We start from the raw sequence: 27,935 nt of genomic DNA, 5'->3' as shown, positions 1-27,935 counted from the left end.
AAGTTTTACATAGTAATTTCTACTAATTTATTAGTAAACTTTACGAATTCAAAAGTAAAAATTCAATTATTTAAAAGAAATAAAATTCAGTTATGTTTAAAATTTGAAAAAAATTCTAGTAAAAATCCTAATTATCTTTAAATAAATTAATAAATAACAAAATTCTTCTCCAAAGTTCAATTATTTTCATAAATGTCAACAAAATTCTTGTCCTAATTTCAATTATTTTCAAAAAATTTTCTAATTTCAATGATTTTTAATATCTACAATTTTAATAAAATATCCCAAAAAAATATAAGTTGTTTAATTTAAAAAAGGTTTGAATTTGAAAGTTTCGAATGTTTTAATTCCTATGGAAAATCCTGTTAAAAAAAAAGATTAAAAATAGGAATTGTGCAAATATTTTTCTTCTATTTCTAAAACAAAATAATAATTGTGTTAAAAAAATTGTGATTCATAAACAAAAATAAAAAAATTTTCTATTTCTTAATCACAATTGTTTAACAATTTTCTATTTTTGTTTAGAAGTAAAGAACAAAAATTTGCATAATTTCAATTTGATAAAACATAATATTTAACAAAATTTCAGTATTTTAATGAGATGAAGTGAAAAAAATTCTGATGATTTCTATTTGTCATTACAATTTTGAATTAATTATAAAATAAAAATCTTCAGAATGTGAGGGACAGAAAAAGTGAATGAATGAAAGAACATTCAAATTATTATAGTTAATTATCAAAAATAATTTATTATAATTAATATTATACATTTTAATTTGCAGAATAATTATAATTTTTTTTAATATTATGTTCTTCGTTGCTAATCAAATATTTGATTTTGTGCAAATTTCGTTTATAAAATTTTTTACTTAAAGTTATTTTAAATATGACTAAAATTAATAAAAATTTTTATTTATTTGAATAAGTTGGCGGTATTTCAATAATTCAGATTTAAAGTGTAATTTAATTTGTTATTAATAAAAAAAAATAAAATAGCAACTATTAAATTTTGATTTAGTTTTTTTTATTTTGAAATTAATTTTTCACCAGCAACAGAAAGCAAAAATTAAAGAGTTGATTGTAAAAAATCCATATTTTTTACTCTCTAAATAATTAAAATAGTACAAATTTTTCACTAATTTAAAATTTAAGATTGATTTTTTGCTTTAGAATATCATAAAATTTACTAATGAATAAGAATAAATTTTTTTACTCTTTATTAGTAAAATAATTTAACTAATTGCAAAATACAAAGTCATTAATTTAAATTAGAAAGAATTTTTACTATTTTAAATTTAGAAAACAATAAATGATAATTAGTTGCAATATTTATTCTTAATGTTAAGATTATATTGTATTGTTTATTAAGTTATTAAAGCTTTATTAACATTAATTTTTATATTTAAGTATTTATAATTTTTTTTTACAATTATTATTATTTAAATTTATAACAAACAAAAATGACAAAACTATCAGTAGGTAGAACTTGTCGAGAATGAAAATTAATATTATTTAACAGTTAATTGTTATTATTAGGTATTATTATTATTACTATTATATATTATCATTATTATATAATTATTTACTTTATCATTCCTTTTATTATTAATATTATTAATATTCTTCCAATTATTGTAATTATTATTATTATTATTATTATTATTATTATTATTATTATTATTATTATTATTATTAACATTATTTCAATGAATTAGTACCAAAAAAATTTGTGGATAATTTTAATATTCGCAAAAAAAAAAAAATGTGAAACTTTTTTTCGCAAAATATTAAGAGTGACTCTTTTTATATTATTTTTTCACGACTTTTAGATTTAGAAAAAAATTTGTTTTTGAATTGTTTATATAAATATTTTTTAAATAACAATGATAACAAAGTGAATGATTTTATCGACGGTGAATTGAAATTTTTGTCTCGAAGGTTCGCCACTTTCTCACAAAATGTTTCATTCGTGTCGTTGGAAACATCGATCCATTTGTTTATGGGGTCGTCTGCTAAAAATTGTACTTCTTTTTTGAAGCTACTTTTTTTCATCCCTCGATTCCCTCGGAATTTTAAAGAAAATTTTATTACTATGCAGTGAATTTGTGCATTTTATTAGTGTCTATAGTAAATTCAACGATGCCTGGAACTGCGGTAAGTGAATTAAATTAAATTCTCAACATTTATTTCCCTTGTATTTAATCGGCTTGCGGGTATAATTTTTGTCTATTTCGATGCAAAAATTGACAGTTCTCTATCTGTCAGTTTATGTGTGCGTCATTTGGTAAATAATGTTTATTAGTCATTGTAATAAGGGGAAAAATAAAATTTTTCTTAAACTTTTGACATATTAAATTGGTTTAGACTTTTGAAAATAGATAAATTATTTGATAAATGATTAATTATTACTATTATTATTATCAATTATTAATTATTTTGGATCAAATGAAATTAAATAAATTTATTTATGAGGGTAAAGTTTATTTTACGATAATAATTAGTTCGAAACGATTATTTTTGAAACAAGAATTTAAATATTTTTTTTTTTCTAAAAATTGATTGTAGATATTTTTTTTGTATATTTTTATATTCGATTAGTCCAGTTTAAAAAATAAGTTTGTTTCGTGTATTCGATTTCTATTGTTATTAGGATGTTAAATTAATAATTATAGCAGTTAATATATTTTTTTTAATATATAAAATTTTGATTTTATTTTCTCTTTTTGGTAGCAGGATAATACGACTGAACTCGGCGAAATTGAAAATGTCCGTGTTGTCGTACGTGTTCGTCCTTTACATGGCAAAGAATTGGAACAACATTGCAAAATAATAACGAAAGTTGATACATTAAATGCCGAAATAACAGTTGAAAATACAAATGCAACGCATGGAGAGCCGCCAAAAGTATTTTCATTTGATGCAGTTTTTGATACAAACACGAGTCAAGTTGATATTTACAATGAAACCGCACGGCCAATTGTTGATAAAGTTCTGCAAGGGTACAATGGAACAATATTTGCCTATGGACAAACGGGAACCGGTAAAACTTATACAATGTCCGGGGCAAAAACTTCGCCACAATTACGCGGTATCATTCCAAATACGTTTGCCCATATTTTCGGTCACATCGCCAAGGCTGATGAAAATCAAAAGTATGTCTTTAAATTTTATTTTGTTGACAATTTTCTATTTTATTATTTTTCTATTTTTGTAATTTTTTATTTCAGTAATTTTCTATTTTATTAATTTTTTATTTTTGTAATTTTGTATTTTATTAATTTTCTACTTTATTAATTTTCTACTTTATTAATTTTTCACTTTATTAATTTTCTACTTTAGCAATTTTGTATTTTAGAAATTTTGAATGTTGTTAATTTTTGTATTTTATTAATTTTTTATTTTTGTAATTTTGTATTTTATTAATTTTCTACTTTAGAAATTTTGTATTTTACTAATTTTCTACTTTAGTAATTTTGTATTTTAGTAATTTTGTATGTTATTAATTTTGTATTTTATTAATTTTGTATTTTACTAATATTCTACTTTAGTAATTTTGTATTTTAGTAATTTTATATTTTGTTAATTTTTATATTTTACTATTTTTCTATTTTAGTAATTTTGTATTTTGTTAATTTTTATATTTTATTATTTTTCTATTTTAATAATTTTGTATTTTGTTAATTTTTATATTTTATTATTTTTCTATTTTAGTAATTTTGTATTTTTGTAATTTTTTATTTTTGTAATTTTGTATTTAATTAATTTTCTACTTTAGCAATTTTGTAATTTACTAATTTTCTACTTTAGTAATTTTGTGTTTTAGTAATTTTGTTTTTTTATTTTTTTATTTTATTATTTTTCTACTTTAGTAATTATGTATTTTCTTAATTTTTGTATTTAAATAATTTTCTACTTTAGCAATTTTGTATTTTACTAATTTTCTACTTTAGTAATTTTGTATTTTCTTAATTTTTGTATTTAATTAATTTTCTACTTTAGCAATTTTGTATTTTACTAATTTTGTATTTTGTTAATTTTTGTATTTAATTATTTTTCTACTTTAGTAATTTTGTATTTTATAATTTTTTATTTTAGTATTTTTCTACTTTAGTTATTTGTATTTTATAATTTTCTATTTTAGTAATTTTCCATTTTAGTAATTTTCTATTTTAGTATTTTTAAATTGTCGTAATTTTGTATTTTAATTATTTTGTATTTTAGTAATTCTGTATTTTAGTAATTTTCTATTTTAATATTTTTAAATTGTAATTTTGTATTTTATTAATTTTGCATTATTATTTTTCTACTTTAGTATTTTTCTATTTTAGTATTTTTCTATTTCAGTACACAAAAAAAAATAAATACTAAATTTTATATAAAAAGTTTTTTACTTATTTGGAGAGAAAATGCGATAAAGAAAAATTTGTATATAAAAAATAAAATTTTGTTATTCATTATTTAAATAATTAATTATTTTATCTTTAATTAATTTAATATTTTGTCAATTTTTTATATTTTTTTTTATTGATTTCAGGTTCCTAGTGAGAGCTACTTATTTGGAAATTTATAATGAGGAAGTTAGAGATTTGCTGGGAAAGGATCAGAATACAAGACTTGAAGTGAAAGAGAGGCCAGATATTGGAGTTTTTGTTAAAGATTTAAGTGGATACGTTGTTAATAATGCCGATGATTTAGACAGAATTATGACACTTGGCAACAAAAATCGTAAGTTATTCAGTGAATTAATTTTATTAAATTCTTTATCGCAATAAATTTTCATTTTACTTTATTTTTTTTTGTCTTCTGTTTAAAGGTGTGGTGGGAGCGACAGCAATGAATGTTTCGAGTTCGAGATCACATGCGATATTTTCAATTACCGTGGAATCTAGTCAACCTGGTGAGGATGGTGAACAGCATGTGAAAATGGGAAAACTCCATTTGGTTGATTTGGCTGTGAGTGGAAACATTGAAATTAACACAGAAATATTTTTTTGACTAAGACAGAAAATTAAATAATATTTAAAATGAAATTAAATCAAATAAACAATTAAAATAAATTAATAATAATTAAATTTAATTAAAGTAATTGAATTTAATCGCAAATGGAAAATTAAATTAAATTAAATTAAATTAAATTAAATTAAATTAAATTAAATTAAATTAAATTAAATTAAATTAAATTAAATTAAATTAAATTAAATTAAATTAAATTAAATTAATAAAATTAAAATTGAAAATTATACTAACAAAATTATTTTCTGCAAATAAATATTTACTTGAATCAATAATTTCAGTAATTGAAGCAAATACGATTTAACTGATTTAAATAAAAATTGTTCGCTTTAAGTAAATATTTATTTGGTAATAAACAAGTAATCGGTTATTGGAATCAACTAAATTTTTTTTCAGTCTAAAATAAATTAAATTAAATAAAAATTATTTTTAATTTCAATTAGTTTGATTAAATTTCTTAATTTATGAACTAATAGCTAATTATTTTGTTATAAATTAATTCTGATTTTAATTTTAACTAAATTACTAAATTTAATAATAGTTAGTAATTTAGAGTTTTTCTTGAACTAATTTTTTAGTTTATCTTGAATTAAAATAAAATACTGGTTTTTTTTCAAGAATATCGAAATTAGTTTGTATTTTCATTTTCCAGGGTTCTGAGCGTCAGAGCAAGACGAAAGCAAGTGGAGTTCGTTTGAGGGAAGCGACAAAAATTAATTTATCACTTTCAACATTAGGTAATGTTATTTCCGCCCTTGTCGATGGTCAAAGTTCCCATGTGCCTTATAGAAATTCGAAGTTGACAAGATTGCTGCAAGATTCCCTGGGTGGTAATTCGAAAACTCTAATGGTAAACATCTTATTGTAGAATAATTTTAATGTTTTCTATGTTTTTCTTATTTTCGATTTTTTAATTTTAAAACATTATTGATCTTTTGAATTTACATTTTCGATTTTTTCAAATTTAAAATATTGGAAATTTATTTTTATTAAAATTTTATTTATTTATTCGTAAACGGACTCGTCTTGTTTATAAATAAAAAAAATAAATAAACCGGATGAGCACGTTTATGAATAAATAAATTAAATTTTAATTAAAAAAAATGTTTATTATTTTAATGAAAAAAATATTTATATTTATTAAAATATTTGATTTTTAGTGCGCAAATATCAGTCCAGCGGACTTAAATTATGACGAGACTATAAGTACATTGCGATATGCGAATAGAGCGAAAAATATAAAGAACAGAGCGAGAGTGAATGAGGATCCAAAAGATGCTCTTCTTCGGCAATTTCAAGTTGAAATTGAACAATTGCGAAAACAATTGGAGGAAAATTCTGGCGAACTTTCTGATACTGAAGTGGAAACTGACGAGTCTGAAGAAAATGGTAGTGGAGAGTCGAAAAGGGAGAGAAAATCACGACATCGTAGGAGTCAAATGATGACAATGGAGGAACTCGACGATGCAGTTGAAGATGGAGAGAAAGTTGATAAGGCTGAGAAAGATGACAAATTTTCCGACGATCACGATGTTAATGAACTTAAACGCACACAGTAAGTTTTTTTGTTTGGAGAAATGTTTTTTCTTATACTTTATTTATATAAGTTTTTCTCTTTTATTTCGATAATTGACAAATTGGAAAATATTTCAAAAATAACAATTAAAATAATAAAATTAAATAATTTTAAAATTGGATAATTTAAAATTGAGAAATAGACGAATAATTAAAAAATTGTCGATAATTAAATGATTAAGGAATATTTCGATAATAAAGAAATAATCAAAAATTAAAAGACATTTCGATAATTAAATTTAACTAATTTAATTATCGAAATGTTCATCTAAAAATTAATGAGAAAAAAAATTGTCTTAAAATAAATTTTTTTTTACCCAGGAGTGAGAAGGAGGCGTTAAGAGAAAAAATGCAGAATTTACAGAATAAAATTCTGGTTGGCGGTGAGAATTTATTGGAAAAAGCTGAGGCGCAAGAGCGATTACTGGCGGCATCGGCAATTGAATTAGAGGAGAGAAAGAGTCGTGAGGAACAATTGAAGAAGGCAATTGAGGAAAAGGAAGCTGAACGAATTGATATTGAGGAGAAGTATTCATCGTTACAGGAAGAGGCTGCGGGTAAAACAAAAAAATTGGCGAGAATTCAGACAATGTTGTTGTCAGCGAAAGCTGAACTTTCCGATTTACAAGAGGAGCATCAACGCGAAATGGAAGGACTCTTGGAATGTGTCAGGGGCATTGGAAGGGAATTACAATTGCAGGAACTTATTCTAAATAGTTATATTCCCGCGCAATATCAGGTATTCTGGGAAATATTTTTGTTTCTGAAAATATTTTCATTGTGTTTTTTTTTTAAGGGAATTTCTTTATTTATAATAAATAAGGCTATTTTTTATTATTAATATGTAATATTTTTTATTATATTAGATATTCTTGTGGTTTTATTTTATATTTTTCTTTTATTTTATTACTAAATTTTTTTAAAATTTTTATTACGAATACTTTTCGTATTCTGTTTGAAAATAATACCCCAGGGAAAAAGAAAAAAGATGACGCAGAGCCAATTAGATTTTTTATTTGTTTCAAATAGATTTTCTTTAGAAACCAAAACAAATAAATAACTTTAGTTGGCTCTGAAATAAATATACTTTTATTTAACTCAAGTTATATTTAATTTAAATAAAATTTTTCTTTGGGTTATTTTTAATTATTTATTTTATTTTTCTTCGAAGTTCTGATTTTGAATTTTGTTTCAGACTATGATTGAGAGATATGTCCATTGGAATGAGGACATTGGTGAATGGCAACTAAAGTGCGTTGCTTATACTGGAAATAATATGAGAAAAGCACAAGCCGCACCTGCAGTTGGAACCAATAAAGACGTAATTACGGTTTAGAAAATTAAAATATTTATTACGTATTCTTTATACGTAATATATGAATTACGTTTCATATGAATTTGATAGTTTATTAAATTTTCTTAATAGTTTTCATATTTTTTAATGAATTTTTATATATTTTGTAAATAGTTTTCTTTATATTCTTGAAATAGTTTTTATTTATTTTTGAAAAAGTTCTTTTTATTATTCAAATAGTTTTTATTTATTTTTTAAATATTTTTAATGATGTTTTTCAAAAAATTCATATTATATTTTTCAAATAGTTTTTAATATATATTTTTTAAAAATAGTTTTTATGATAATTAAGAAAATGTTGAAATGAACAAAAATTTTATTATTTTTCAAATATAGTTTTTAATATATTTTTTAAAAATAGTTTTTATTATAATTAAGAAAATATTGAAATGAACAAAAATTTTATTATATTTTTCAAATAGTTTTTCTTTGTTGTTTCTTGTTTGACATTGAAATTTTTGAAAATTTTCAGCAAACACTTCCGGATTTATCGAATATTTTCCTCTCGTATAATACTGAGTCGGAAACGAATTTAGCTCCGCCAAAAAGAAATAGAAGTCGATCTGGAGTCCCGAGACCGACTACGGCTCATCGACGAACACCTCTTCAATAATTATTCAAAAATTATTTATTTCACAATCACTAGATATGCATTTTTAGAGAATATTTTTGCTTATAGTATATATAATAACTCTTAAATTTTCGAACAAAGAAAAAATTATAGAGTGAATATAATTAATTCTATCGATGGTTGCAATACTATAAAATAATTTTTGTTATTTTTTTTTTAATGGAAAAAATTCTTTTTTTTTTAACTTTTATATAAGCACTTTTTTGTTTAAGGCACAATTTTGTTTTGTATTTTTCTTTTTAATTTTTTCTTTTTGATTCATTTAAATTTTCCTTCTTCTTTAAGATTTTTTTTTCCTTTTCTTAATTTATTTTTTTTTTTTAAATTTTCTTAGAGTTTGTTTTTTATTTTTCTTGAAAGTATTTTTTACTTTTCTTGAGAGTATTTTTTACTTTTAAACGTAAATGTAGATGTAAAGTGTAGTTGGCTATTATTTTGCAAATTTAAAGTATGATTTTACCAAAGATTTTTAGAATTTAAGTTTTATTCCATTGGGGAAAGAAATCGTGATTATTTTAGAAAATGAATATTTGAAAAAAATAACAATATTAGTGCTCTGTTGGCTGTACAGTTGAAGTTAAGACAAAAGGAGATACATATTGTGAAGGTGTTTATAAATTTTATTAGTAACATCTTTAGTTGATGGCAATTTTGCATTTATTTGTGCGATTCCTTTTGCCTTCATATATATTGAGAGAGAAAAATATTTGAAATGACAAAAATAATTTTTTTCTGTTTCAATAAACAAAAAAAAAAAAACATTTTTCGAAAAAAGATTTTTGTCTATTTCATTACTTTATTATTAACAATGAGATGGTCTTGTTTTTGTTACAAATGCCAGGAAAATGATTAATTGATTAATATTTTTCCTCTGGTGATTTTTTAGGGTATTTTTAAATAATATTCGCAATCATTTCCTTTTATTGTTAATGCTGATAATGGTTAATTATTTGTATCTTAGTTATATAATATCCAGAAGTGATTAATTATTTCGCATTTTATTATGTACACTGTGATAAAAAAAAATTGTTTTTATGGTTTTTTTAATTATAATAAGTTTTTAGTTTTATGCAAATTATCAGGTAATAAATGTGTAACATTTAATTGTGGGGGATAAGCCTCTTATACATTCACGTATTTATTATTATGTATATTTATTTTCTTTTTTCGTAAATAAACCTGTAAATCGAAATTAAAATCTGTTTTTATTGTTGTGAATAAATAATTTACTTTTTTTCCCTTAGGTCTCAAGTGTTTATTTTAATAATAACTAGATAATTAATTTTTGTATTAGAAAACTATTAATCATTTTAATAATAATAATAATTATAATAACAGTAATAGTAATGATAATTATAATAATTTTAATAATAATAATAGTAATGATAATTATAACAATTTTAATAATAATAATAATAAAAGAAGGGTTACGGGTTTTAGTGGGTCGGGCTGGCAGTAGGTCGCCAGTTTATTAAATTTACTATTTTATATATTTATTTTTCAGTAGTATAGCTATGCCGGTTCTAGGACATATCGGTAATGTAGATTCCTACTTACCGACCGCGAGGGTAAGTTACAGGGCGTTAGTGGGGTATATGTCGGTAATTTACCGGACGTTGGTGGGGGTATAAGTTTCTGTCACTAGATGGCGTTAGTGGGGTATGTATCGGTAATTTACCGGCCGTTGGTGGGGGTATAAGTTTCTGTCACTGGATGGCGTTAGTGGGGTATGTATCGGTAATTTACCCGCCGTTGGTGGGGGTATAAGTTTCTGTCACTAGATGGCGTTAGTGGGGTATGTATCGGTAATTTACCGGCCGTTGGTGGGGGTATAAGTTTCTGTCACTAGATGGCGTTAGTGGGGTATGTATCGGTAATTTACCCGCTGTTGGTGGGGGTATAAGTTTCTGTCACTAGATGGCGTTAGTAGGGTATATGTCGGTAATTTACCACCCGTTGGTGGAGTACCTGATTTTAGTTAACCCTTTTAGCTTATGCAAATTCCACCCACTATCCACCCCTTTTGGACGTAGAATATGCAAATACCACCCCCTCCCACCACCCACTCACCTATGTAAAATACATTGCACTTAGTTAACCACCACCACCCCCCCACCCACCTACTTTTTTTCTATTATATACATATTTCCAATACTACCACCCACCACCACCCACTTAGTATAAACCAGAAATTTCAAAAATCATATAGAGAAGCGCAAGGGACTAAGCGTTCGCGAGATACCGCGCATGCGTTGTGGGTAGTGGGAGTGGGTGGTGGTGGGTGGTGTGGTAAGGCCCAGTGCGCAACAAAAGTGCGCGTACGGTTAACGCGTTGAGTGAGTGAAAGTTCCATGCGTCAGACCTGTCTGTCTGACTCTCACAGCTTGCTTCACTAATACTATAGCACCATAGGGATAAATGTATTGTCCAAAAATATGTAAGCAAGTTTCAACTTGTCTTTTTCCAAGATAACAATAGTATTATTTGAAAATCTTTAAACAAGCTTCAACCTGCATCTTGAATAGAATAAAGAGTTTGTCTAAAAAACCTTCAGACAGGTTTTAACTTGCCTGCAGATATTAACAAAGACATTCCTTAAGAAACCTTTTAGTGACGTCATTTTATGCGAGTTTGAACACGTCTTCTAAATGTCTCTTCTTTTGAGGTAGTTGCGTGCGCAGTCGTTAAAGTGAGGGTAAAAGAGTGGGAGTTGAAGAAGAAGAGTGGGGGTTGAAGGGATATAAGGTAGGTTGGAAGCAACGATTCGACACTTCTATTAAAATTTCCAGCAGTAGCAGCAACAGTATTATCAGTATCAGCAGTACCAGCAGCTACAGCATCTACAGAAGTATTAGCAGTACTAGTAGCTTTAACAACTACAGCATCATCTTCTCATTTGATAGGTAAATTTCATTTCTTTAATAAAAACATTTTGTATTCCAAATTAGTTTTTTAAATTTAATATTAAAAAATCAATCTTTTATTTCTTTGCTTACAGATATTAAAACAATGGACTTCCAAAAAGTCAACGCCACTGGTCGCATGGAGAGATTTCTACCAACGAAGCCGCTTTCTGAATTGACTGTAAATGAGTTATACAACGTAACTAAAATAAACAAAGTGCAGACGAAATATGGTTCTAGGATTGTAGTAGACCTGTAAGTTTCTGTCACTAGATGGCGTTAGTGGGGTATGTATCGGTAATTTACCGGCCGTTGGTGGGGGTATAAGTTTCTGTCACTGGATGGCGTTAGTGGGGTATGTATCGGTAATTTACCCGCCGTTGGTGGGGGTATAAGTTTCTGTCACTAGATGGCGTTAGTGGGGTATGTATCGGTAATTTACCGGCCGTTGGTGGGGGTATAAGTTTCTGTCACTAGATGGCGTTAGTGGGGTATGTATCGGTAATTTACCCGCCGTTGGTGGGGGTATAAGTTTCTGTCACTAGATGGCGTTAGTGGGGTATGTATCGGTAATTTACCCGCCGTTGGTGGGGGTATAATTTTCTGTCACTAGATGGCGTTAGTGGGGTATGTATCGGTAATTTACCCGCTGTTGGTGGGGGTATAAGTTTCTGTCACTAGATGGCGTTAGTAGGGTATATGTCGGTAATTTACCACCCGTTGGTGGAGTACCTGATTTTAGTTAACCCTTTTAGCTTATGCAAATTCCACCCACTATCCACCCCTTTTGGACGTAGAATATGCAAATACCACCCCCTCCCACCACCCACTCACCTATGTAAAATACATTGCACTTAGTTAACCACCACCACCCCCCCACCCACCTACTTTTTTTCTATTATATACATATTTCCAATACTACCACCCACCACCACCCACTTAGTATAAACCAGAAATTTCAAAAATCATATAGAATCATATATAGGTGGGATGTCTTACCATCAACCCATGTATGGTTTCTAGAAGGACCTACTTATGATCAACGTCTATATAAATTATTAATAAACAGGAATAAAAAAAGAAGGAATGAAAATATTCCAAAAATTGTCTGGAATAGGTGGGATGTACCACCACTACCACCACCACAATCAACACTACCACCACTACCACCACTACCATCAACACTACCACCACTACCACCACTACCATCACCACTACCACCATCACCACCATCACCACTAACACTATTACTACTACCAATACCACTACTACTACTACTACTACCACCACCACCACCACCACCATCACCATCACTACCACCACTACTCCCAACATCACCACCATCGTCAACATCAACAACATCTACATCAACAGCTGATTTAATATGCTACAGCGAACCTCCACCTCATTTAAGACCTAGAAAATTATTGTCCCCCATTCGCTCCCCAAAGTATTCACCCTATTTTCCTCCACTCAGAAAGCAAACCCGTCCCTTACGTTGGAATAATTAAATTAAATAATATATATATATATATATATATATATATTTATTTATTTTTAATTTTTATACATATGTTAATTATTTTGTTTTGTATATTTTGTAAATAAAATATATTTAAACTATTATTAATAAAGTATGAGTGTCTGTAAATGAAAAAAAAATGTGTTACATTCTTTTCCTCCAATTTAATTTAACTTTTATGTTTTGAAGTAAATAAATAAATTAAAAAAAAATAAATAAATAAAATAATTTCAAAATATTTAAAAAAAATTTAAAATAAATTTAAATGAATAAGTCGACTTTAACAGTAGGTTAATCAACAGATAAGTTATCATCTATAGGTATGTTTCCATACTATGATAAAATTACCATTTGTAGATAAACTTATCTTTCATTGATACAACTACAGATGTTACCCATGGATTTCTACTTTACCTTCCACTTAGTTCATCATGTTTTCAATACTCTCCGTCTACGGCGGTAGTGCAATAGTGGGTGAACTGTTAGTGGGGGAAGTTACAGGAGTGGGAGTAAGACCCATGGTAGGGAGAAAGGTTACCTCAGGCAGTTCCCGAGCCAGGGACCGTCATTCTGTTTTAGGAATCACCATCAGCAACATCTCCAGCTCCAGCCTGCCTGCCTGCCTGCCTGCCTGCCTGCCTTCCTGCCTGGAGCCTGCCTTCCCGCCTTCCTGCCTGCCTGGTGCCTGCTACCTGGAGCCTGCCTTCGTGCCTGGTGCTTGCCGTTCAGCCTGCTACCTGGAGCCTGCCTTCGTGCCTGGTGCTTGCCGTTCAGCCTGCTACCTGGAGCCTGCCTTCGTGCCTGGTGCTTGCCGTTCAGCCTGCTACCTGGAGCCTGCCTTCCTGCCTGGTGCTTGCCGTTCAACCTGCCTGACGCCTACCTTCGTGCCTGTCTGTTGCCTGCCGCCTGCTTGCCGCCTTCCTGCCTACCATTGCAGTTGCAGCAGTGTCAGTCAACCGGCTCGCAGTCGTTGTATTAGCAGTAGCCTGTCTTGTTAGTCAACCGGCTCGCAGTCGTTGTATTAGCAGTAGCCTGTCTTCAGCCTACCATTGCAGTTGCACCGCAGTATCAATCAACCGGCTCGCAGTCGATGTATTAGCAGTAGCCTGTCTTCAGCCTACCATTGCAGTTGCACCGCAGTATCAGTCAACCGACTCGCAGTCGTTGTATTAGCAGTATCAATCAACCGGCTCGCGGTCGTTGTATTAGCAGTAGCCTATCTTCAGCCTGTCTTGTATGAACATTGCAGAAGTTAACGCAGACGTTCGATTCTGTTTATTTCGATTCTGTAGGTTTTTTTTATTGTATATATTGCATATCATTATATTATCAATTCTTTTTACTTATTACAATTGATTTTAATGTATTACAGATCTTCAAAGACTCTTTCCTCATCCTCCTCCTCCTCCTCCTACCGTTGAGGACACTACAGAAGAAGAGTTAGCTGTGGACAACTGTTAGCTGAGGACGTCATTTTTCTGTTTATCTGTTTCAGCTTCTGCTTTTTTTTTTTATTTTTTATTACCATGTCGCATATAGTTAGAAACCCATATGCAAGAGTATCGCGAAGAGCACGCCGAGTAGTATCCCAAGACAGTATTAATGAAATTTGTACAAACTCACAAACTTTCCTTAATACTATTCCTGGTGAATTGGAATCAATTAAATCTAAAACAGATCGTGATGATCGTTTGATAAGCGCATTTAAATGGCATAGTAAGTGTAAAAATTATCTTGCTATTATAGCAAAGTTCTTGCGACGTAGCATACTTGAGAGAAATCATGAAAGTAGGATTGAAAATTTGCTATTACAAGTAAAATATTATGAATACCAACTACATAAACTTATGAAAAAGGGAGCTGGACTAGATACCTCAAATGATAAAATTAAATGGGTAGTTACTGACAGGGCCTTTAACAATAAACTTCAAAACGGAAGTATTATAAATATATCACATTTAGACACTAATGATTTCTTAGATGATGCTTACTCAGTTTTCAAAGATCAGGTAGAACGATTTTTAAGGGAAGGGCCACTAAAAGTTTACACTGTTTTTCAAGCAAAGTATAAACAAGTTCTACCTGACAATACAATAGTTTTTGATTTAAAAAGTTTTACCGCGAGTACAAAAGAAGTTTTTCCTACAACTAATTTAGATAACTTCTATAATGAAAATATTAAACAAATAACGCTACGCCTCTGTGAAGATTTTGAAGAAAAAGATTCAAATTGGCGACTTGATTCAATTCAGAGATTAGACGTAAATTTCAGTAAATTCAACCCCTTGAAGGCTGGTTCTTTTATAGATTTACCTCAATCAATTAAAGCAAAAAAGGCTTGCATTAATGTTCATAACAATGATAATGAATGCTTAAAGTGGTCGATACTTTCCGCGCTCTATCCACCTCAAACTACAAAATCCCAGTATTGTAAAAGTTATATAAAATATAAAAATGTTTTAAATTTTAAGGGAATAAACTTCCCTGTTCATGTTTCTCAAATTCCAAAATTTGAAAAACAGAACCCTATTTCTATTAATGTATATGGTCTTGAAATTCCTAAAGGAAACAAACGTTCAAAGAATGATGATGAATTTAATGTAGTTCCACTACATATAACTTCAATCAAAAAGAAAAGCATGTTAACCTTTTATTAATTCAAGACAATTACAATAATCATGAGGTGGACAAAGCAAAAACTAAATATCATTATGTTTGGATTAAAAATTTATCACGACTTGTTAGCTCTCAATTATCTCAACAAGAACATAAGAAGTATATTTGCGATCGCTGTTTGCATTATTTTCATAGTCAAGATAAACTTTCTACACATACATTAACTTGTTCACATTTAAATAAAACGAAAATTATTTTACCGCAACCAGAAAAAAATATACTCAAATTTAAAAACATTTCAAATCAGGAGCGTGCTCCATTTATCATATATGCAGACTGCGAAAGCTTATTACTTCCTAAAACAGATTCTTCATCTATGGGAGGTAATACAGAAATTATTCAAAATCATAAACTTTTAAGTATTGGATATTATCTCAAATGTAATGAACAAAGATGTAATAATACAAAATCTATATATAAAGCATCTCCCGTTGATGAAGAAAATGCAGCGAAATGGTTTGCTCGTGAATTGAAGCAAGTTGCTGAGCAACTTGAACCTGTATTTAAAACTATCATTCCGATGGAAGTTTTAAGTGCTAAGCAAGAGAATCTTTTTCGAATAAGTAATAAGTGTCACATTTGTAAGCAAGCGATTAATCAGGGTCAGATTAAGGTTAGGGATCATTGTCACCTAACTGGTAAATACAGAGGTGTAGCTCATCAGTATTGCAATCTAAATTATCAGGAATTACATACTATTCCTGTTGTTTTCCATAATTTGAGTGGTTATGATGCTCATTTCATTATAGAAGCTATTGCGAATGAGCTTGAAGGTAAAATTGATCTCCTTCCTATTACTAAAGAGAAATATATTAGCTTCACAAAACACCTCCCAGAAAATAGTATAAAATTTAAATTCATTGACTCATTTCGTTTCATGGCATCATCTTTGGATAAATTGGCTTCATATCTGTCAGACTATAAAATAGTACATTCCGAATTTGAGTCTTATGATGTTAATAAGATCCAGTTATTAACACGCAAAGGAATTTTTCCATATGAGTATTTAGACAGTAGATTGAAATTAAATGAGACACAACTACCGCCAAAAGAGAAATTTTATAGTACCCTAAATGATTCTCATATAAGCGATGAAGATTATCATCATGCACAAAGGGTTTGGTCTACTTTTAATTGTCAATATCTCTATGAGTATGTATATTTGTATATGAAAACTGACATTTTACTACTCGCAGATGTTTTTGAGAATTTCAGAGACCAATGTCTTAAAGCATATAAATTAGATCCAGCTTATTATTATACAACACCTGGACTTAGTTGGGATGCCATGTTAAAATGTACAAAGGTTGAGTTGGAACTCCTTACAGATATTGACATGGTTATGTTTGTTGAAAGTGGTATTAGAGGAGGTATAAGCCAATGTTCAAACAGATATGCTCATGCCAATAATCATTATATGAAAAATTATAATGAAAATGAAGATTCATCTTATATCGTATATTTAGATGCTAATAACCTTTATGGTTGGGCTATGATTCAAGCACTTCCCTATGGTGGTTTTGAGTGGGTAAAAGATGTAGATAGATCGTTTAACTTTAATATCGGTAATGATTCAAATTTTGGCTATATATTAGAAGTTGATTTAGAATATCCAAATGATTTGCATGAAAGTCATAGTGACTTACCATTTTGTCCAGAACACTCAAAGCCACCTGGATCAAAACAAGAGAAATTGCTCACTACCCTCCTACCAAAACAAAAGTATATTCTCCATTATCGTGCACTTAAACAAGCAATAGAGAGTGGTCTTAAACTTACTCAAATTCATCGAGTTTTAAAATTTAAACAATCTCCATGGTTGAAGAAGTATATCGATTTTAATACCAAGATGCGAACAGATGCAAAAAATGAGTTTGAAAAAAATCTTTACAAACTCATGAACAATGCAGTTTATGGCAAGACAATGGAGAATGTACGAAAACGCGTTGATGTAAAACTTGTAACAAAATGGGAGGGTAGGTATGGAGCAGAAGCTCTTATTTCAAAGCCAAACTTCCACACACGAGCTATTTTCAATGAAAACTTGGTTGCTGTGGAGCTTAACAAAACGGAAGTGCTTATGAACAAACCCATCTATATTGGACTTAGCGTTTTGGACATATCTAAAACATTAATGTATGATTTTCATTATAAATATATGAGAAACAAGTATGGTAAAAATTGTAAATTGCTCTACACTGACACTGACAGCCTTATTTATAAAATTAAATGTACAGATATCTACTCTGATATGAAAGCAGATATTTGTAAATTTGATACATCTGACTATCCTGCTGATAATATATATGGAATTCCGCAAGCTAATAAAAAAGTCTTAGGACTCATGAAAGATGAGTGTAATGGACGAATAATAACAGAATTTGTTGGCTTACGAAGTAAAATGTATAGTATTCGTGTAGATGGAGAAGATTCTATGAAAAAAGCAAAAGGTGTCAAGACGGTAGTTGTGAAAAAATCTATTACTTTCAATGATTATGTATACTGCTTAAAGAACATTAAAATACAAACTAGAGTACAATATTCTATAAGATCAAAACTACACAATGTATATACACTAAAACAAAGAAAAATAGCATTAAGTCCTTATGATGATAAAAGATATTTATTAGAAAACAGTACAGATACTCTTGCTTGGGGACATTATAAAATCAAAAACGATGAAAATGATTGTGATAATAATGATATTGTGATGTTAGAAGTTTAAGTATTTATTGTTTTATATATATTCTACGTATTTATATATTAGATGTTATATTTATTTATATTATAGTATTATATATTGTAAAAGATTGGATGGGTGAAATATGAAGATTATTAATAAACCAAAAAATTTGTTGCCAATTTTATGTCTACTTTATTTAATAAAACCTTGTACAATTAGCTTACATATTATTCAATATTATATTAACTTATTATTAAATTAAATTTATAACAGTAATACCAACTTTATAACTCACACAAGTAAAAATAAATTCTTAAACCATTTCTAACTTTTTTCTATCTTCAAATCAAGTTAAAACCTGTTTGAAGGTTTCTAAAAGAATGTCTTTGTTCTCATCTACAGTCAGGTTAAAACCTGTCTAAAGGTTTTTTAGATAATATTTTTATTCTATTCAAGATTTAGGTTGAAACATGCTTTAAGATTTCCAAACAATACTATTGTCATTTTGGAAAAAAGACAAGTTGAAACTTGCTTTCAAATTTTTAGACAATACATTTGTCACCCTTCAAAATCAAGTTGTAACCTGTTAAGTCACGGTCCGTAGTAAGTATACATTCATTTCAATATAAAAAATATTTAAATAAGAAAAAGTTAACTTTAACTTTTCAAAAAGTTAACTTTAACTTTTCCAAAAGTTAACTTCAATTTGACTGGTATCATAGTGTTCTTAATATAAATATTGTAGCAAAAAGTATAATCTTTGTATTAAAAGAACACTATGATACCAGTCAAATTAACTTTAACTTTTCCAAAAGTTAACTTTAACTTTTCCAAAAGTTAACTTTAACTTTTCTAAAAGTTAACTTTAACTTTTCCAAAAGTTAACTTTAACTTTTCTAAAAGTTAACTTTAACTTTCAGAAAAGATAATAAACTATTACATGTCTGATTTTTTTATCCAACTATTATGTGAATTATCAAAACCTAACCATTTTACAAAGACTTCATCACGACGATTCTTGAGAAATTTTTCTATGAGATATATATCTGAATATTTCACTTTAGAAATTTCTTCTTCGTAGAAACCACCTTCGATGGGTTGATCCTGATAATCTTTCAACTTATATGTTACTGGTTTTGTTGATTTAACTTTAGAGATGGTAAATATTTCAGTTGTCCAGTTTGGTGTATATCCTTTTTCAAAAATATGTTTATTCTTGCTTATTCGAACTCTATCGCCAACTTTGAATTTTGCTCTTTTAGTTAAAATTTTCCTCTGTTTTGAGATGTGATTCAATAATTTTTTTTCATCTTGTTTCCTGACATCCTTGGGTTTCATACCAATAGTTCGATGTTTCTGGTTGTTATACTTTGAAATTAGAGATGGTAATATATCTTCCCATTTATAATTTCCTCTTAAATTGAACTGCGGCCACATCATATTTTTTAGTGTTCGGTTAAATCTTTCAATTATTGAAGCTTTCAAATTACTATATGTTGAATACAGTTTAATTTTATATGATTTCATTAAATTCTCAAATATTAAATTATAAAATTCTTTGCCTCTATCAGTATGTAAATTTTTAGGTATACGTCCATCTTTGAGTATAGATTTCATAGCAGTAGAAACATCTTTCCCAGATTTACTTTTTACAGGTACTGCCCATGCATACTTGGAAAATATATCTATAACAGTAAGCATATATTTGAATCCTTTGTTAACTTTCGAATATGGTATCATTTCAACCAAATCTGCTTGCCATGTTTCATCCACACCACGCATTTGTACTTTACGACGTGGATAATTTCTTCTAGCTTGTCTATGTAATTCTGTGACAACTGTTAACTTTTTGTCATCCATTTTAAGGTATATATGAATACATCAATACTCAACACAATACTGATTCAAAGTTTATATACACATACTTAATATATAATTTTACTTTCACGTAATTCTTCAATAATACTCATAATTTCATTGTTATGACTCGGATTTCCAGCTTGTCGTGATGCTATAAGTAATCGTAAACGATCAACAAGTTCATTTGGATCATCCCAGTAGATGTAGTCTGAATATGATTCTTTTTTCACTAACATAGATTGCGGTAATAAATTCTTTTTCTGTAAAGATTCTCCAGTTTTCTGATAAAGCTTTGCAATAACATTTGTGTATTTAAAACTGTTGTTTGTACGAATAGGTTTATTTGGACTATAATTCCTTCTATGTGCATTAGTAGCTTGTAATATTTCTTTATAGTTGGCTAAATCATCTGAACTTATAGATTCTTCATTAGGTTTTTCTCTAAATAAAAGTTCTAGTAATCCATCTGTTTTAGTATATTTTTTCTTTCCACCTAAGTCTATGAGAGGACCATCAAAATTAATTTCTGTATTACCTATCATGAAACCTCTATCTTTAACTTTCCGCACTCCGTAAACCATATCCAAATATTGTTTTCTATTTTTATTCAATAATGTTATAAATTTATTTGTTAATTTGTCGGAATCTTGTTGTTGTTGTTGTGTATTCTGCTCGTAAGACTCTTGAACTGTTAAATTATCATTTAACATATCGTTTTGCTCATGTATAACATCTTGGTACTCTTGATTTGATAAGTCATCAATTATATTTCTACTTTTTATATTTTGTAAATCTTCTACTTCAGATATAGGATCATCAAATGTATAGTTATTATATGTAGGTATATCAAATGGTTCATCATCATCATCACTAACAGCAGTCTTGAATGTTGTTTCAAAGTCTTCATCTTCTTCTTCTTCTTCTTCTTCCTTTTTTATTTTTGATACATTTTCACTCTTGATTGGATTATAATTTCTATTCACCAATTTCTCCAATGGAGTAACTAATGGTTGAAAAGTTTCTTTCAATATATTTTCTGCAGTCTCTCTACCACTTTTAAGTATACGATGTTTCTTGCGTATAGCATCACTTGCTTTTGCTATTTCATGAAGCGTTTCTCGTTCTTTTCGAAACATGTTTATATATTGATGTCTAAAATTATACTAATGAAAGTTGTAAACCAATAGATACTTATAACTGAATAAAGCAATCGAAACCTTTTCTATATCTTCCTTCATTTAAATTTCGGTCTTTGTCTATAACAACAAACCCATATCTATCAGAATTCCAACATGTTGAGCATAAATCACGAAATTGATTGTAAGTCATATCTGTATTTACATGATCGTTATAAACATGCTTAAGGTTTCTCTCATCTTGTTTAAAAAGTACTAGTAAGTTAATATTATCTCTAACAAGATGTTTGGGAATGTGGGCGTATGTCTGACATAGATAGAAACTGTCAACGTTGACATGCCTACCCATGCAAAAAAATGCTCTTACATTGTCTTGCTTCTCGCAAGCAATATCATCAAAAATAAATACTGAATTTGGTTTAGCGTCTTTAGGTGAAACCACTTCTTCATGTTCTCTAAATGGAAAGTATTCAATACCATCAACTTTACTGAGAACTTTTTCTAAAAATTGATATTTTGGTTGTTGTAAAGACTTTGAATATAAATATATATTTTCAAAGCTTAAACCATTCGGATGTATGATTAAAGACAAAAGAGCATTTGTCTTTCCACAATTTGATGGTCCACAAAAAGCTGCACGAATGCTGTTTGAAAATAAACATCCATGACGTTTTACACCATCATCCTTGTTTGGAAGAAGGTTATCAACATTCACTATTGGGAGTTGAACATCTTGTACTTTAAACCGCATCTTGAAATCGACTGAAGGTATAGGTATAAATATAGCGTTTATATAGCTGTATCCAATCAGTTAGTTGTGAACCACAGTCGAGTGAGGAATGATTACTCATGATAAAGTGAGAAAGAATAATAAAAAAATTTCTTGTCGTGGTCAAGGTTTTCTCAATACTATAATCAATAAATTACCATTCGAGTTTCATTTTCCGGGTTATCAATATTGTGGACCTGGTACGAAGTTAGCAAAACGTCTTGCACGTGGTGATTCTGGTATAAACCCTTTAGATGCAGCTTGTAAAGATCATGATATAGCTTATTCAAAAGATAAAGATGTGTCTATAAGAAATTCTGCAGATAAAATACTTGCTGAGAAGGCGTGGGAACGGGTTGTTTCTAAAGACGCTAAATTAAGTGAAAAAGCAGTTGCATTAGCGGTAACTAATATAATGAAAGCCAAGTCTAAATTTGGGATGGGGATAAAAGTTAATAAGAAATATAAAAAGATTAAAACAAAGAAATCAAAGAAGAAGAAGAAGAAGAAGAGTAAGAAGGTTGTTTCTAAAAAACATGTTACTTTAAAGAAGATTGTTAATGCTGCTAAAAAGTCAATGAAATCTAATAACAACTCTTTAAATGCAATTAGAACTGCTATGATTGGTGCAAGAAAGGCTATAAAACAGTATGGCGGTAAATCTAAGATTCTATCACCTCGAATTCTTCCTATACCCTCAAAAGTTGGTGGTATTTTACCTCTTGTTCCAATTTTTGCTGGACTGAGTGCTTTAGGGGCACTTAGTGGTGGAATTAGCGGTATAGTGAAAGCTGTAAATGAAGCTAATGTTGCTAAGAAAGAACTTTCAGAAGCTCAACGACATAATCATACTATGGAATCCATTGCTTTAGGAAAAGGCTTATATATGAAACCATATCAACGAGGACTTGGCCTTTATATGCAACCATACAAAGGCAAAGGATTAAATAATAAGAAAAAAATTTCAAAAAACTAATATTGAAGCTACCTCACCGTGCACTAAGTGATTATGATCTTCTAAAATATTCTAAAAATTTAAAAATACCATATTTTAGAGGAGTCTTTATGAGAAATGAATTACCCATAGGAGGGCCATTACAATATGAATCAGCAATAATAAATCTTGATAATAAAGAAGGTCCTGGAACTCATTGGGTTGCATATAAAAAGGTGAACAATGAAACCGAATACTTTGACAGCTTTGGTAATCTTTCACCACCATTGGATCTCATTGTTTACCTAGGTATTGGTAGCTGTATAAAATATAATCATAAAAGATATCAAGATTTTGATACATTTGTATGTGGGCATTTATGTCTTAAATTTCTATGTGATCAACTTATAGTGAAGAATAACTTTATGCTATATAAAAATGTGTAAAAAATTTCAAGCTTCAGTATACAACTAGACGCTCAACATGAATGATTCTATTACTCTCACATTATCGGGGAATACTTCAACCCTTGAGGCTTCATACTTTCCACCAATTGAACTATCACCTAACAAAAATTATGTACTTGGTCTTGTTGAACTTCTTACATTTAACTCAATTCCCAACATTGATAAGGGTGCTAATACATTTTATATAGATGGTTTCCATGTAGAAATACCTACAGGTAGTTATGAAATCGAAGATATTAAAAAGCATGTTGAACATAGAATAAGAGGCACTGGTCTTGTTTTAAAAGTGATAGTTGATACAAATACATTACACTGTACAATTGCATCTAATCGTGAAATTGACTTCAGACAAGAAAATGGTATAGGACAAATATTTGGATTTTCTCCCAAGTTTCTTGGAGCAAATACAGTTAATGTTTCTGATTCAATTATATCTATAATGAAGGTGAATGCTATACGTGTTGAGTGTAATATTACAACAGGATCATATATTAATGGAAAGAAAGTACATACAATACATCAATTTTATCCTTCTGTTCCTACTGGATATAAAATCATAGAAGTTCCAAATAATGTCATTTACTATCCAGTCACCGTAAAGACAATATATAATATTCAGCTGCGTATAGTTGATCAGGACGGTAATTTAGTCAATTTTAGAGGAGAGACAATAACAATACGTTTACATATAAAATTAGTGTAATGGGAATTATTTACAATCAAAAAAGAAAAGTTGGTGGTAGTTATAAAAGTGAACCAACATGTGTAAAGAAAAGCAGTGTGAATGTAACTCGCAAGGTGTTAACACCTCAGAATCAAATATTTCTGAAGAAACTTGGTCTACGAATCAGACATTAAAAATAAAGAAGAAGAAGAAGAAGCAGAAGAGAGGTGAAAAATTCTATCTATTCATTTTGTGTCGTTGTTATAAGAAAAATGGAGGAAATTCTCAGCATTCCAACTCAAGTGAATTTTGATGAATCTATAGCAAATTATGAAATTCATAGTCATCAACCATATGCATCATCATCTTTCAACAATAGTGATGAAATTCGGATTATAGTTCAGAATCAGGATTTATCTATTCTACCGAGTAGCAGTTCCTTACATATATTTGGACGCTTGACAAAGAATGATGGAAATACTTTAACAGAAAATGTTGATCTCATTAACAATGCTATAGCCTACTTATTTGATGAAATTCGTTATGAATTAAATGGTATCGAGATTGATCGATGCAAATATGTTGGTTATACTTCAACTATAAAAAACCTGGTTTCACTAACTCCTTCACAACTTATACGTGTTGGAAATGCAGGTGTCTTTGAATATTCTGCTTTGGATTTAAAAATGACTATAGAAGATGGTTATTTTAATGTAACAATTCCACTTAGTATGCTTTTCGGTTTTGCTGAAGATTATAAGAAAATTGTTGTAAATGCTAAACATGAACTCATTTTGATAAGATCACGAAATGATTTAAATGCTGTTATTCAAACAGGAAATCTTGATAATAATGAAGAATTTAAAATTACAATTAATAAAATTGAATGGTTAGTACCATATATTTTACCATCTGACAGTAATAAAATTAAATTATTAAAATTTATTGAGAAGGATCCATTAATTTCTATGAGTTTCCGATCGTGGGAAATGTATGAGTATCCTTTACTTCCAGAAAGTTCAAGAATTATGTGGCAACTCAAATCTTCATCTCAATTAGAGAAACCACGATATGTAATTGTTGGATTTCAAACTGGAAGAAAGAATAAACTAAAAAATACATCCTGTTACTTTGATCATTGTAATATTACAAATGTGAAACTCTTTTTGAACTCACAATCTTACCCTTATGGAAATTTAAATTTAAATTTTGATCAAAATCAGTATTCTTTATTATATGATATGTATGCTAATTTTCAATCTTCTTATTATGGAAAAGATCCAGAACCTACTTTAGCTATTAATACTTTTAAATCAAAAGCACCTTTAATTGTTATTGATTGTTCGAAACAAAATGAGTTTTTAAAGCAGTCTTCAGTCGATGTACGTTTAGAATTTGAAGCTAGAGAAAATATGCCTGCTGATACAACTGCATATTGTCTCGTCATACATGATCGTATAGTTCAGTATAAACCAATCAGTGGTATTATTAAAAAGTTATAAGGAGTGGAGAGGGAAACAAAGTGGTGGGGGTGAAGTGGAGAAGTATATAAGACATATTTCTGAAGCAGATACTCATTTCTATTCTAAAATGGAGTTCATAGTAGACGTTCAAGGTTTTAAAAAACCCTGCAATGAGTTTATTTTCAAAGAGTTGGCTATAGTTCCTCTGGAGGCAGATGCTCAACCAAGAGTTTACCTCTTTGAACCACCTTGTGCTTGGAATTCTCTACCTGGACGTTATAAAAGTGAAAACCTGTGGTTAACAAACAACTATCATTCAATCCCTTGGATGGTTGGAGATGTGTGTTACGATGAAGTGCGAACCATTTTACAAGATGCATTACGAGGAGCAAAAACTATCTATGTTAAAGGTTATGAAAAAAAACAGTGGTTAGAAAAGTATTTAATGAATGTATACAATTTAGAAGAAATTGACTGTCCAGCGTTTAAGAATATTAAAACTGAATTATTACCACCTACATGTACACATCATATTACACAAACTGAAAATTGTGCAGTAAACAATATATTTAAGCTTCGAAATTGGTTTTTGAATGTAACGAGTGAACTGAGAAACTTCTCAAATGGTATCGACGAAGTGGATGATGATGATGTGAATACTAATTTAAAATCATTTTATGAAAATTATGAAACATTATTGTAATAAGTTTAATTTTTCTATATACATATGAATAAATAAATTTTATAATTTTAAAAAATGTTGTCTTTCTTTCTTGATTTACCTACTCCTTTAATATTATATACTTGAAACATTTTTTTCCTTTAACTTTAATAAAAATTTACTTATATAAAATACAATTATTTAAAAAATTGTTTAAAATATGAAGGTAGAATAATAAAAGAAGAAATTTAAAAGTAATTTTTTTTTATTATTATAAGCATTTAAATATTTACATACTTTTTACAGTGTAATCTTATAATATTTATTCTTATTCAAATTCAATAACATTAAATTTACCACCAATATACTTTAATCGCAACTTTTCCAATTGCACGGCTTCTTCCATCATTGTGAAGGAGGTAGGGTCATCTTCAAATAGTTTTGAAAACCTTGCCGGTAGAAAAGTGGTAAATGTAGCATCCAGGTCTACTACAATCCTAGAACCATATTTCGTCTGCACTTTGTTTATTTTAGTTACGTTGTATAACTCATTTACAGTCAATTCAGAAAGCGGCTTCGTTGGTAGAAATCTCTCCATGCGACCAGTGGCGTTGACTTTTTGGAAGTCCATTGTTTTAATATCTGTAAGCAAAGAAATAAAAGATTGATTTTTTAATATTAAATTTAAAAAACTAATTTGGAATACAAAATGTTTTTATTAAAGAAATGAAATTTACCTATCAAATGAGAAGATGATGCTGTAGTTGTTAAAGCTACTAGTACTGCTAATACTTCTGTAGATGCTGTAGCTGCTGGTACTGCTGATACTGATAATACTGTTGCTGCTACTGCTGGAAATTTTAATAGAAGTGTCGAATCGTTGCTTCCAACCTACCTTATATCCCTTCAACCCCCACTCTTCTTCTTCAACTCCCACTCTTTTACCCTCACTTTAACGACTGCGCACGCAACTACCTCAAAAGAAGAGACATTTAGAAGACGTGTTCAAACTCGCATAAAATGACGTCACTAAAAGGTTTCTTAAGGAATGTCTTTGTTAATATCTGCAGGCAAGTTAAAACCTGTCTGAAGGTTTTTTAGACAAACTCTTTATTCTATTCAAGATGCAGGTTGAAGCTTGTTTAAAGATTTTCAAATAATACTATTGTTATCTTGGAAAAAGACAAGTTGAAACTTGCTTACATATTTTTGGACAATACATTTATCCCTATGGTGCTATAGTATTAGTGAAGCAAGCTGTGAGAGTCAGACAGACAGGTCTGACGCATGGAACTTTCACTCACTCAACGCGTTAACCGTACGCGCACTTTTGTTGCGCACTGGGCCTTACCACACCACCCACCACCACCCACTCCCACTACCCACAACGCATGCGCGGTATCTCGCGAACGCTTAGTCCCTTGCGCTTCTCTATATGATTTTTGAAATTTCTGGTTTATACTAAGTGGGTGGTGGTGGGTGGTAGTATTGGAAATATGTATATAATAGAAAAAAAGTAGGTGGGTGGGGGGGTGGTGGTGGTTAACTAAGTGCAATGTATTTTACATAGGTGAGTGGGTGGTGGGAGGGGGTGGTATTTGCATATTCTACGTCCAAAAGGGGT

At 29.1% G+C, this 27,935-nt stretch overlaps 3 protein-coding genes across 4 annotated transcripts; all 3 read left to right on the top strand.

The window, feature by feature from the left end:
• Nucleotides 1–1,973: 1,973 nt before the first annotated feature.
• On the top strand, nt 1,974–8,756 carry LOC122508475 (kinesin-like protein KIF3A). 2 transcript variants are annotated; one of them, XM_043621850.1, is made up of 9 exons: nt 1,974–2,154; nt 2,734–3,152; nt 4,535–4,725; nt 4,814–4,953; nt 5,666–5,863; nt 6,174–6,568; nt 6,910–7,327; nt 7,784–7,909; nt 8,415–8,756. In XM_043621850.1, the coding sequence occupies exons 1-9, from the start codon at nt 2,140–2,142 to the stop codon at nt 8,553–8,555; spliced, it is 2,043 nt and encodes a 680-aa protein (XP_043477785.1). In that variant the 5' UTR covers nt 1,974–2,139; the 3' UTR covers nt 8,556–8,756. The 2 variants fall into 2 exon arrangements, with proteins under 2 accessions (XP_043477785.1, XP_043477784.1); XM_043621849.1 differs by having other exon boundaries at nt 2,731–3,152; nt 8,415–8,755.
• A 1,331-nt stretch (nt 8,757–10,087) lies between these two features.
• Nucleotides 10,088–12,987, top strand: LOC122508531 (formin-2-like). The gene is made up of 4 exons (XM_043621945.1): nt 10,088–10,109; nt 11,363–11,476; nt 11,572–11,731; nt 12,594–12,987. Exons 1-4 carry the CDS (start codon nt 10,088–10,090, stop codon nt 12,985–12,987), a joined length of 690 nt encoding a protein of 229 aa, XP_043477880.1.
• Nucleotides 12,988–24,459: 11,472 nt separating this feature from the next.
• LOC122508530 lies at nt 24,460–25,689 on the top strand. The gene has a single exon (XM_043621944.1). The coding sequence runs from the start codon at nt 24,460–24,462 to the stop codon at nt 25,687–25,689; it is 1,230 nt and encodes a 409-aa protein (XP_043477879.1).
• The last annotated feature ends 2,246 nt before the right edge of the window (nt 25,690–27,935 follow it).

This window comes from Leptopilina heterotoma, unplaced genomic scaffold, assembly GCF_015476425.1.
Source record: "Leptopilina heterotoma isolate Lh14 unplaced genomic scaffold, ASM1547642v1 Lhet_54, whole genome shotgun sequence".
In the NCBI taxonomy this organism is placed as follows: domain Eukaryota; kingdom Metazoa; phylum Arthropoda; class Insecta; order Hymenoptera; family Figitidae; genus Leptopilina; species Leptopilina heterotoma.
The sequence above is the reverse complement of the archived record's forward strand: the minus strand, read 5'-3'. Positions and strand labels throughout refer to the sequence as shown.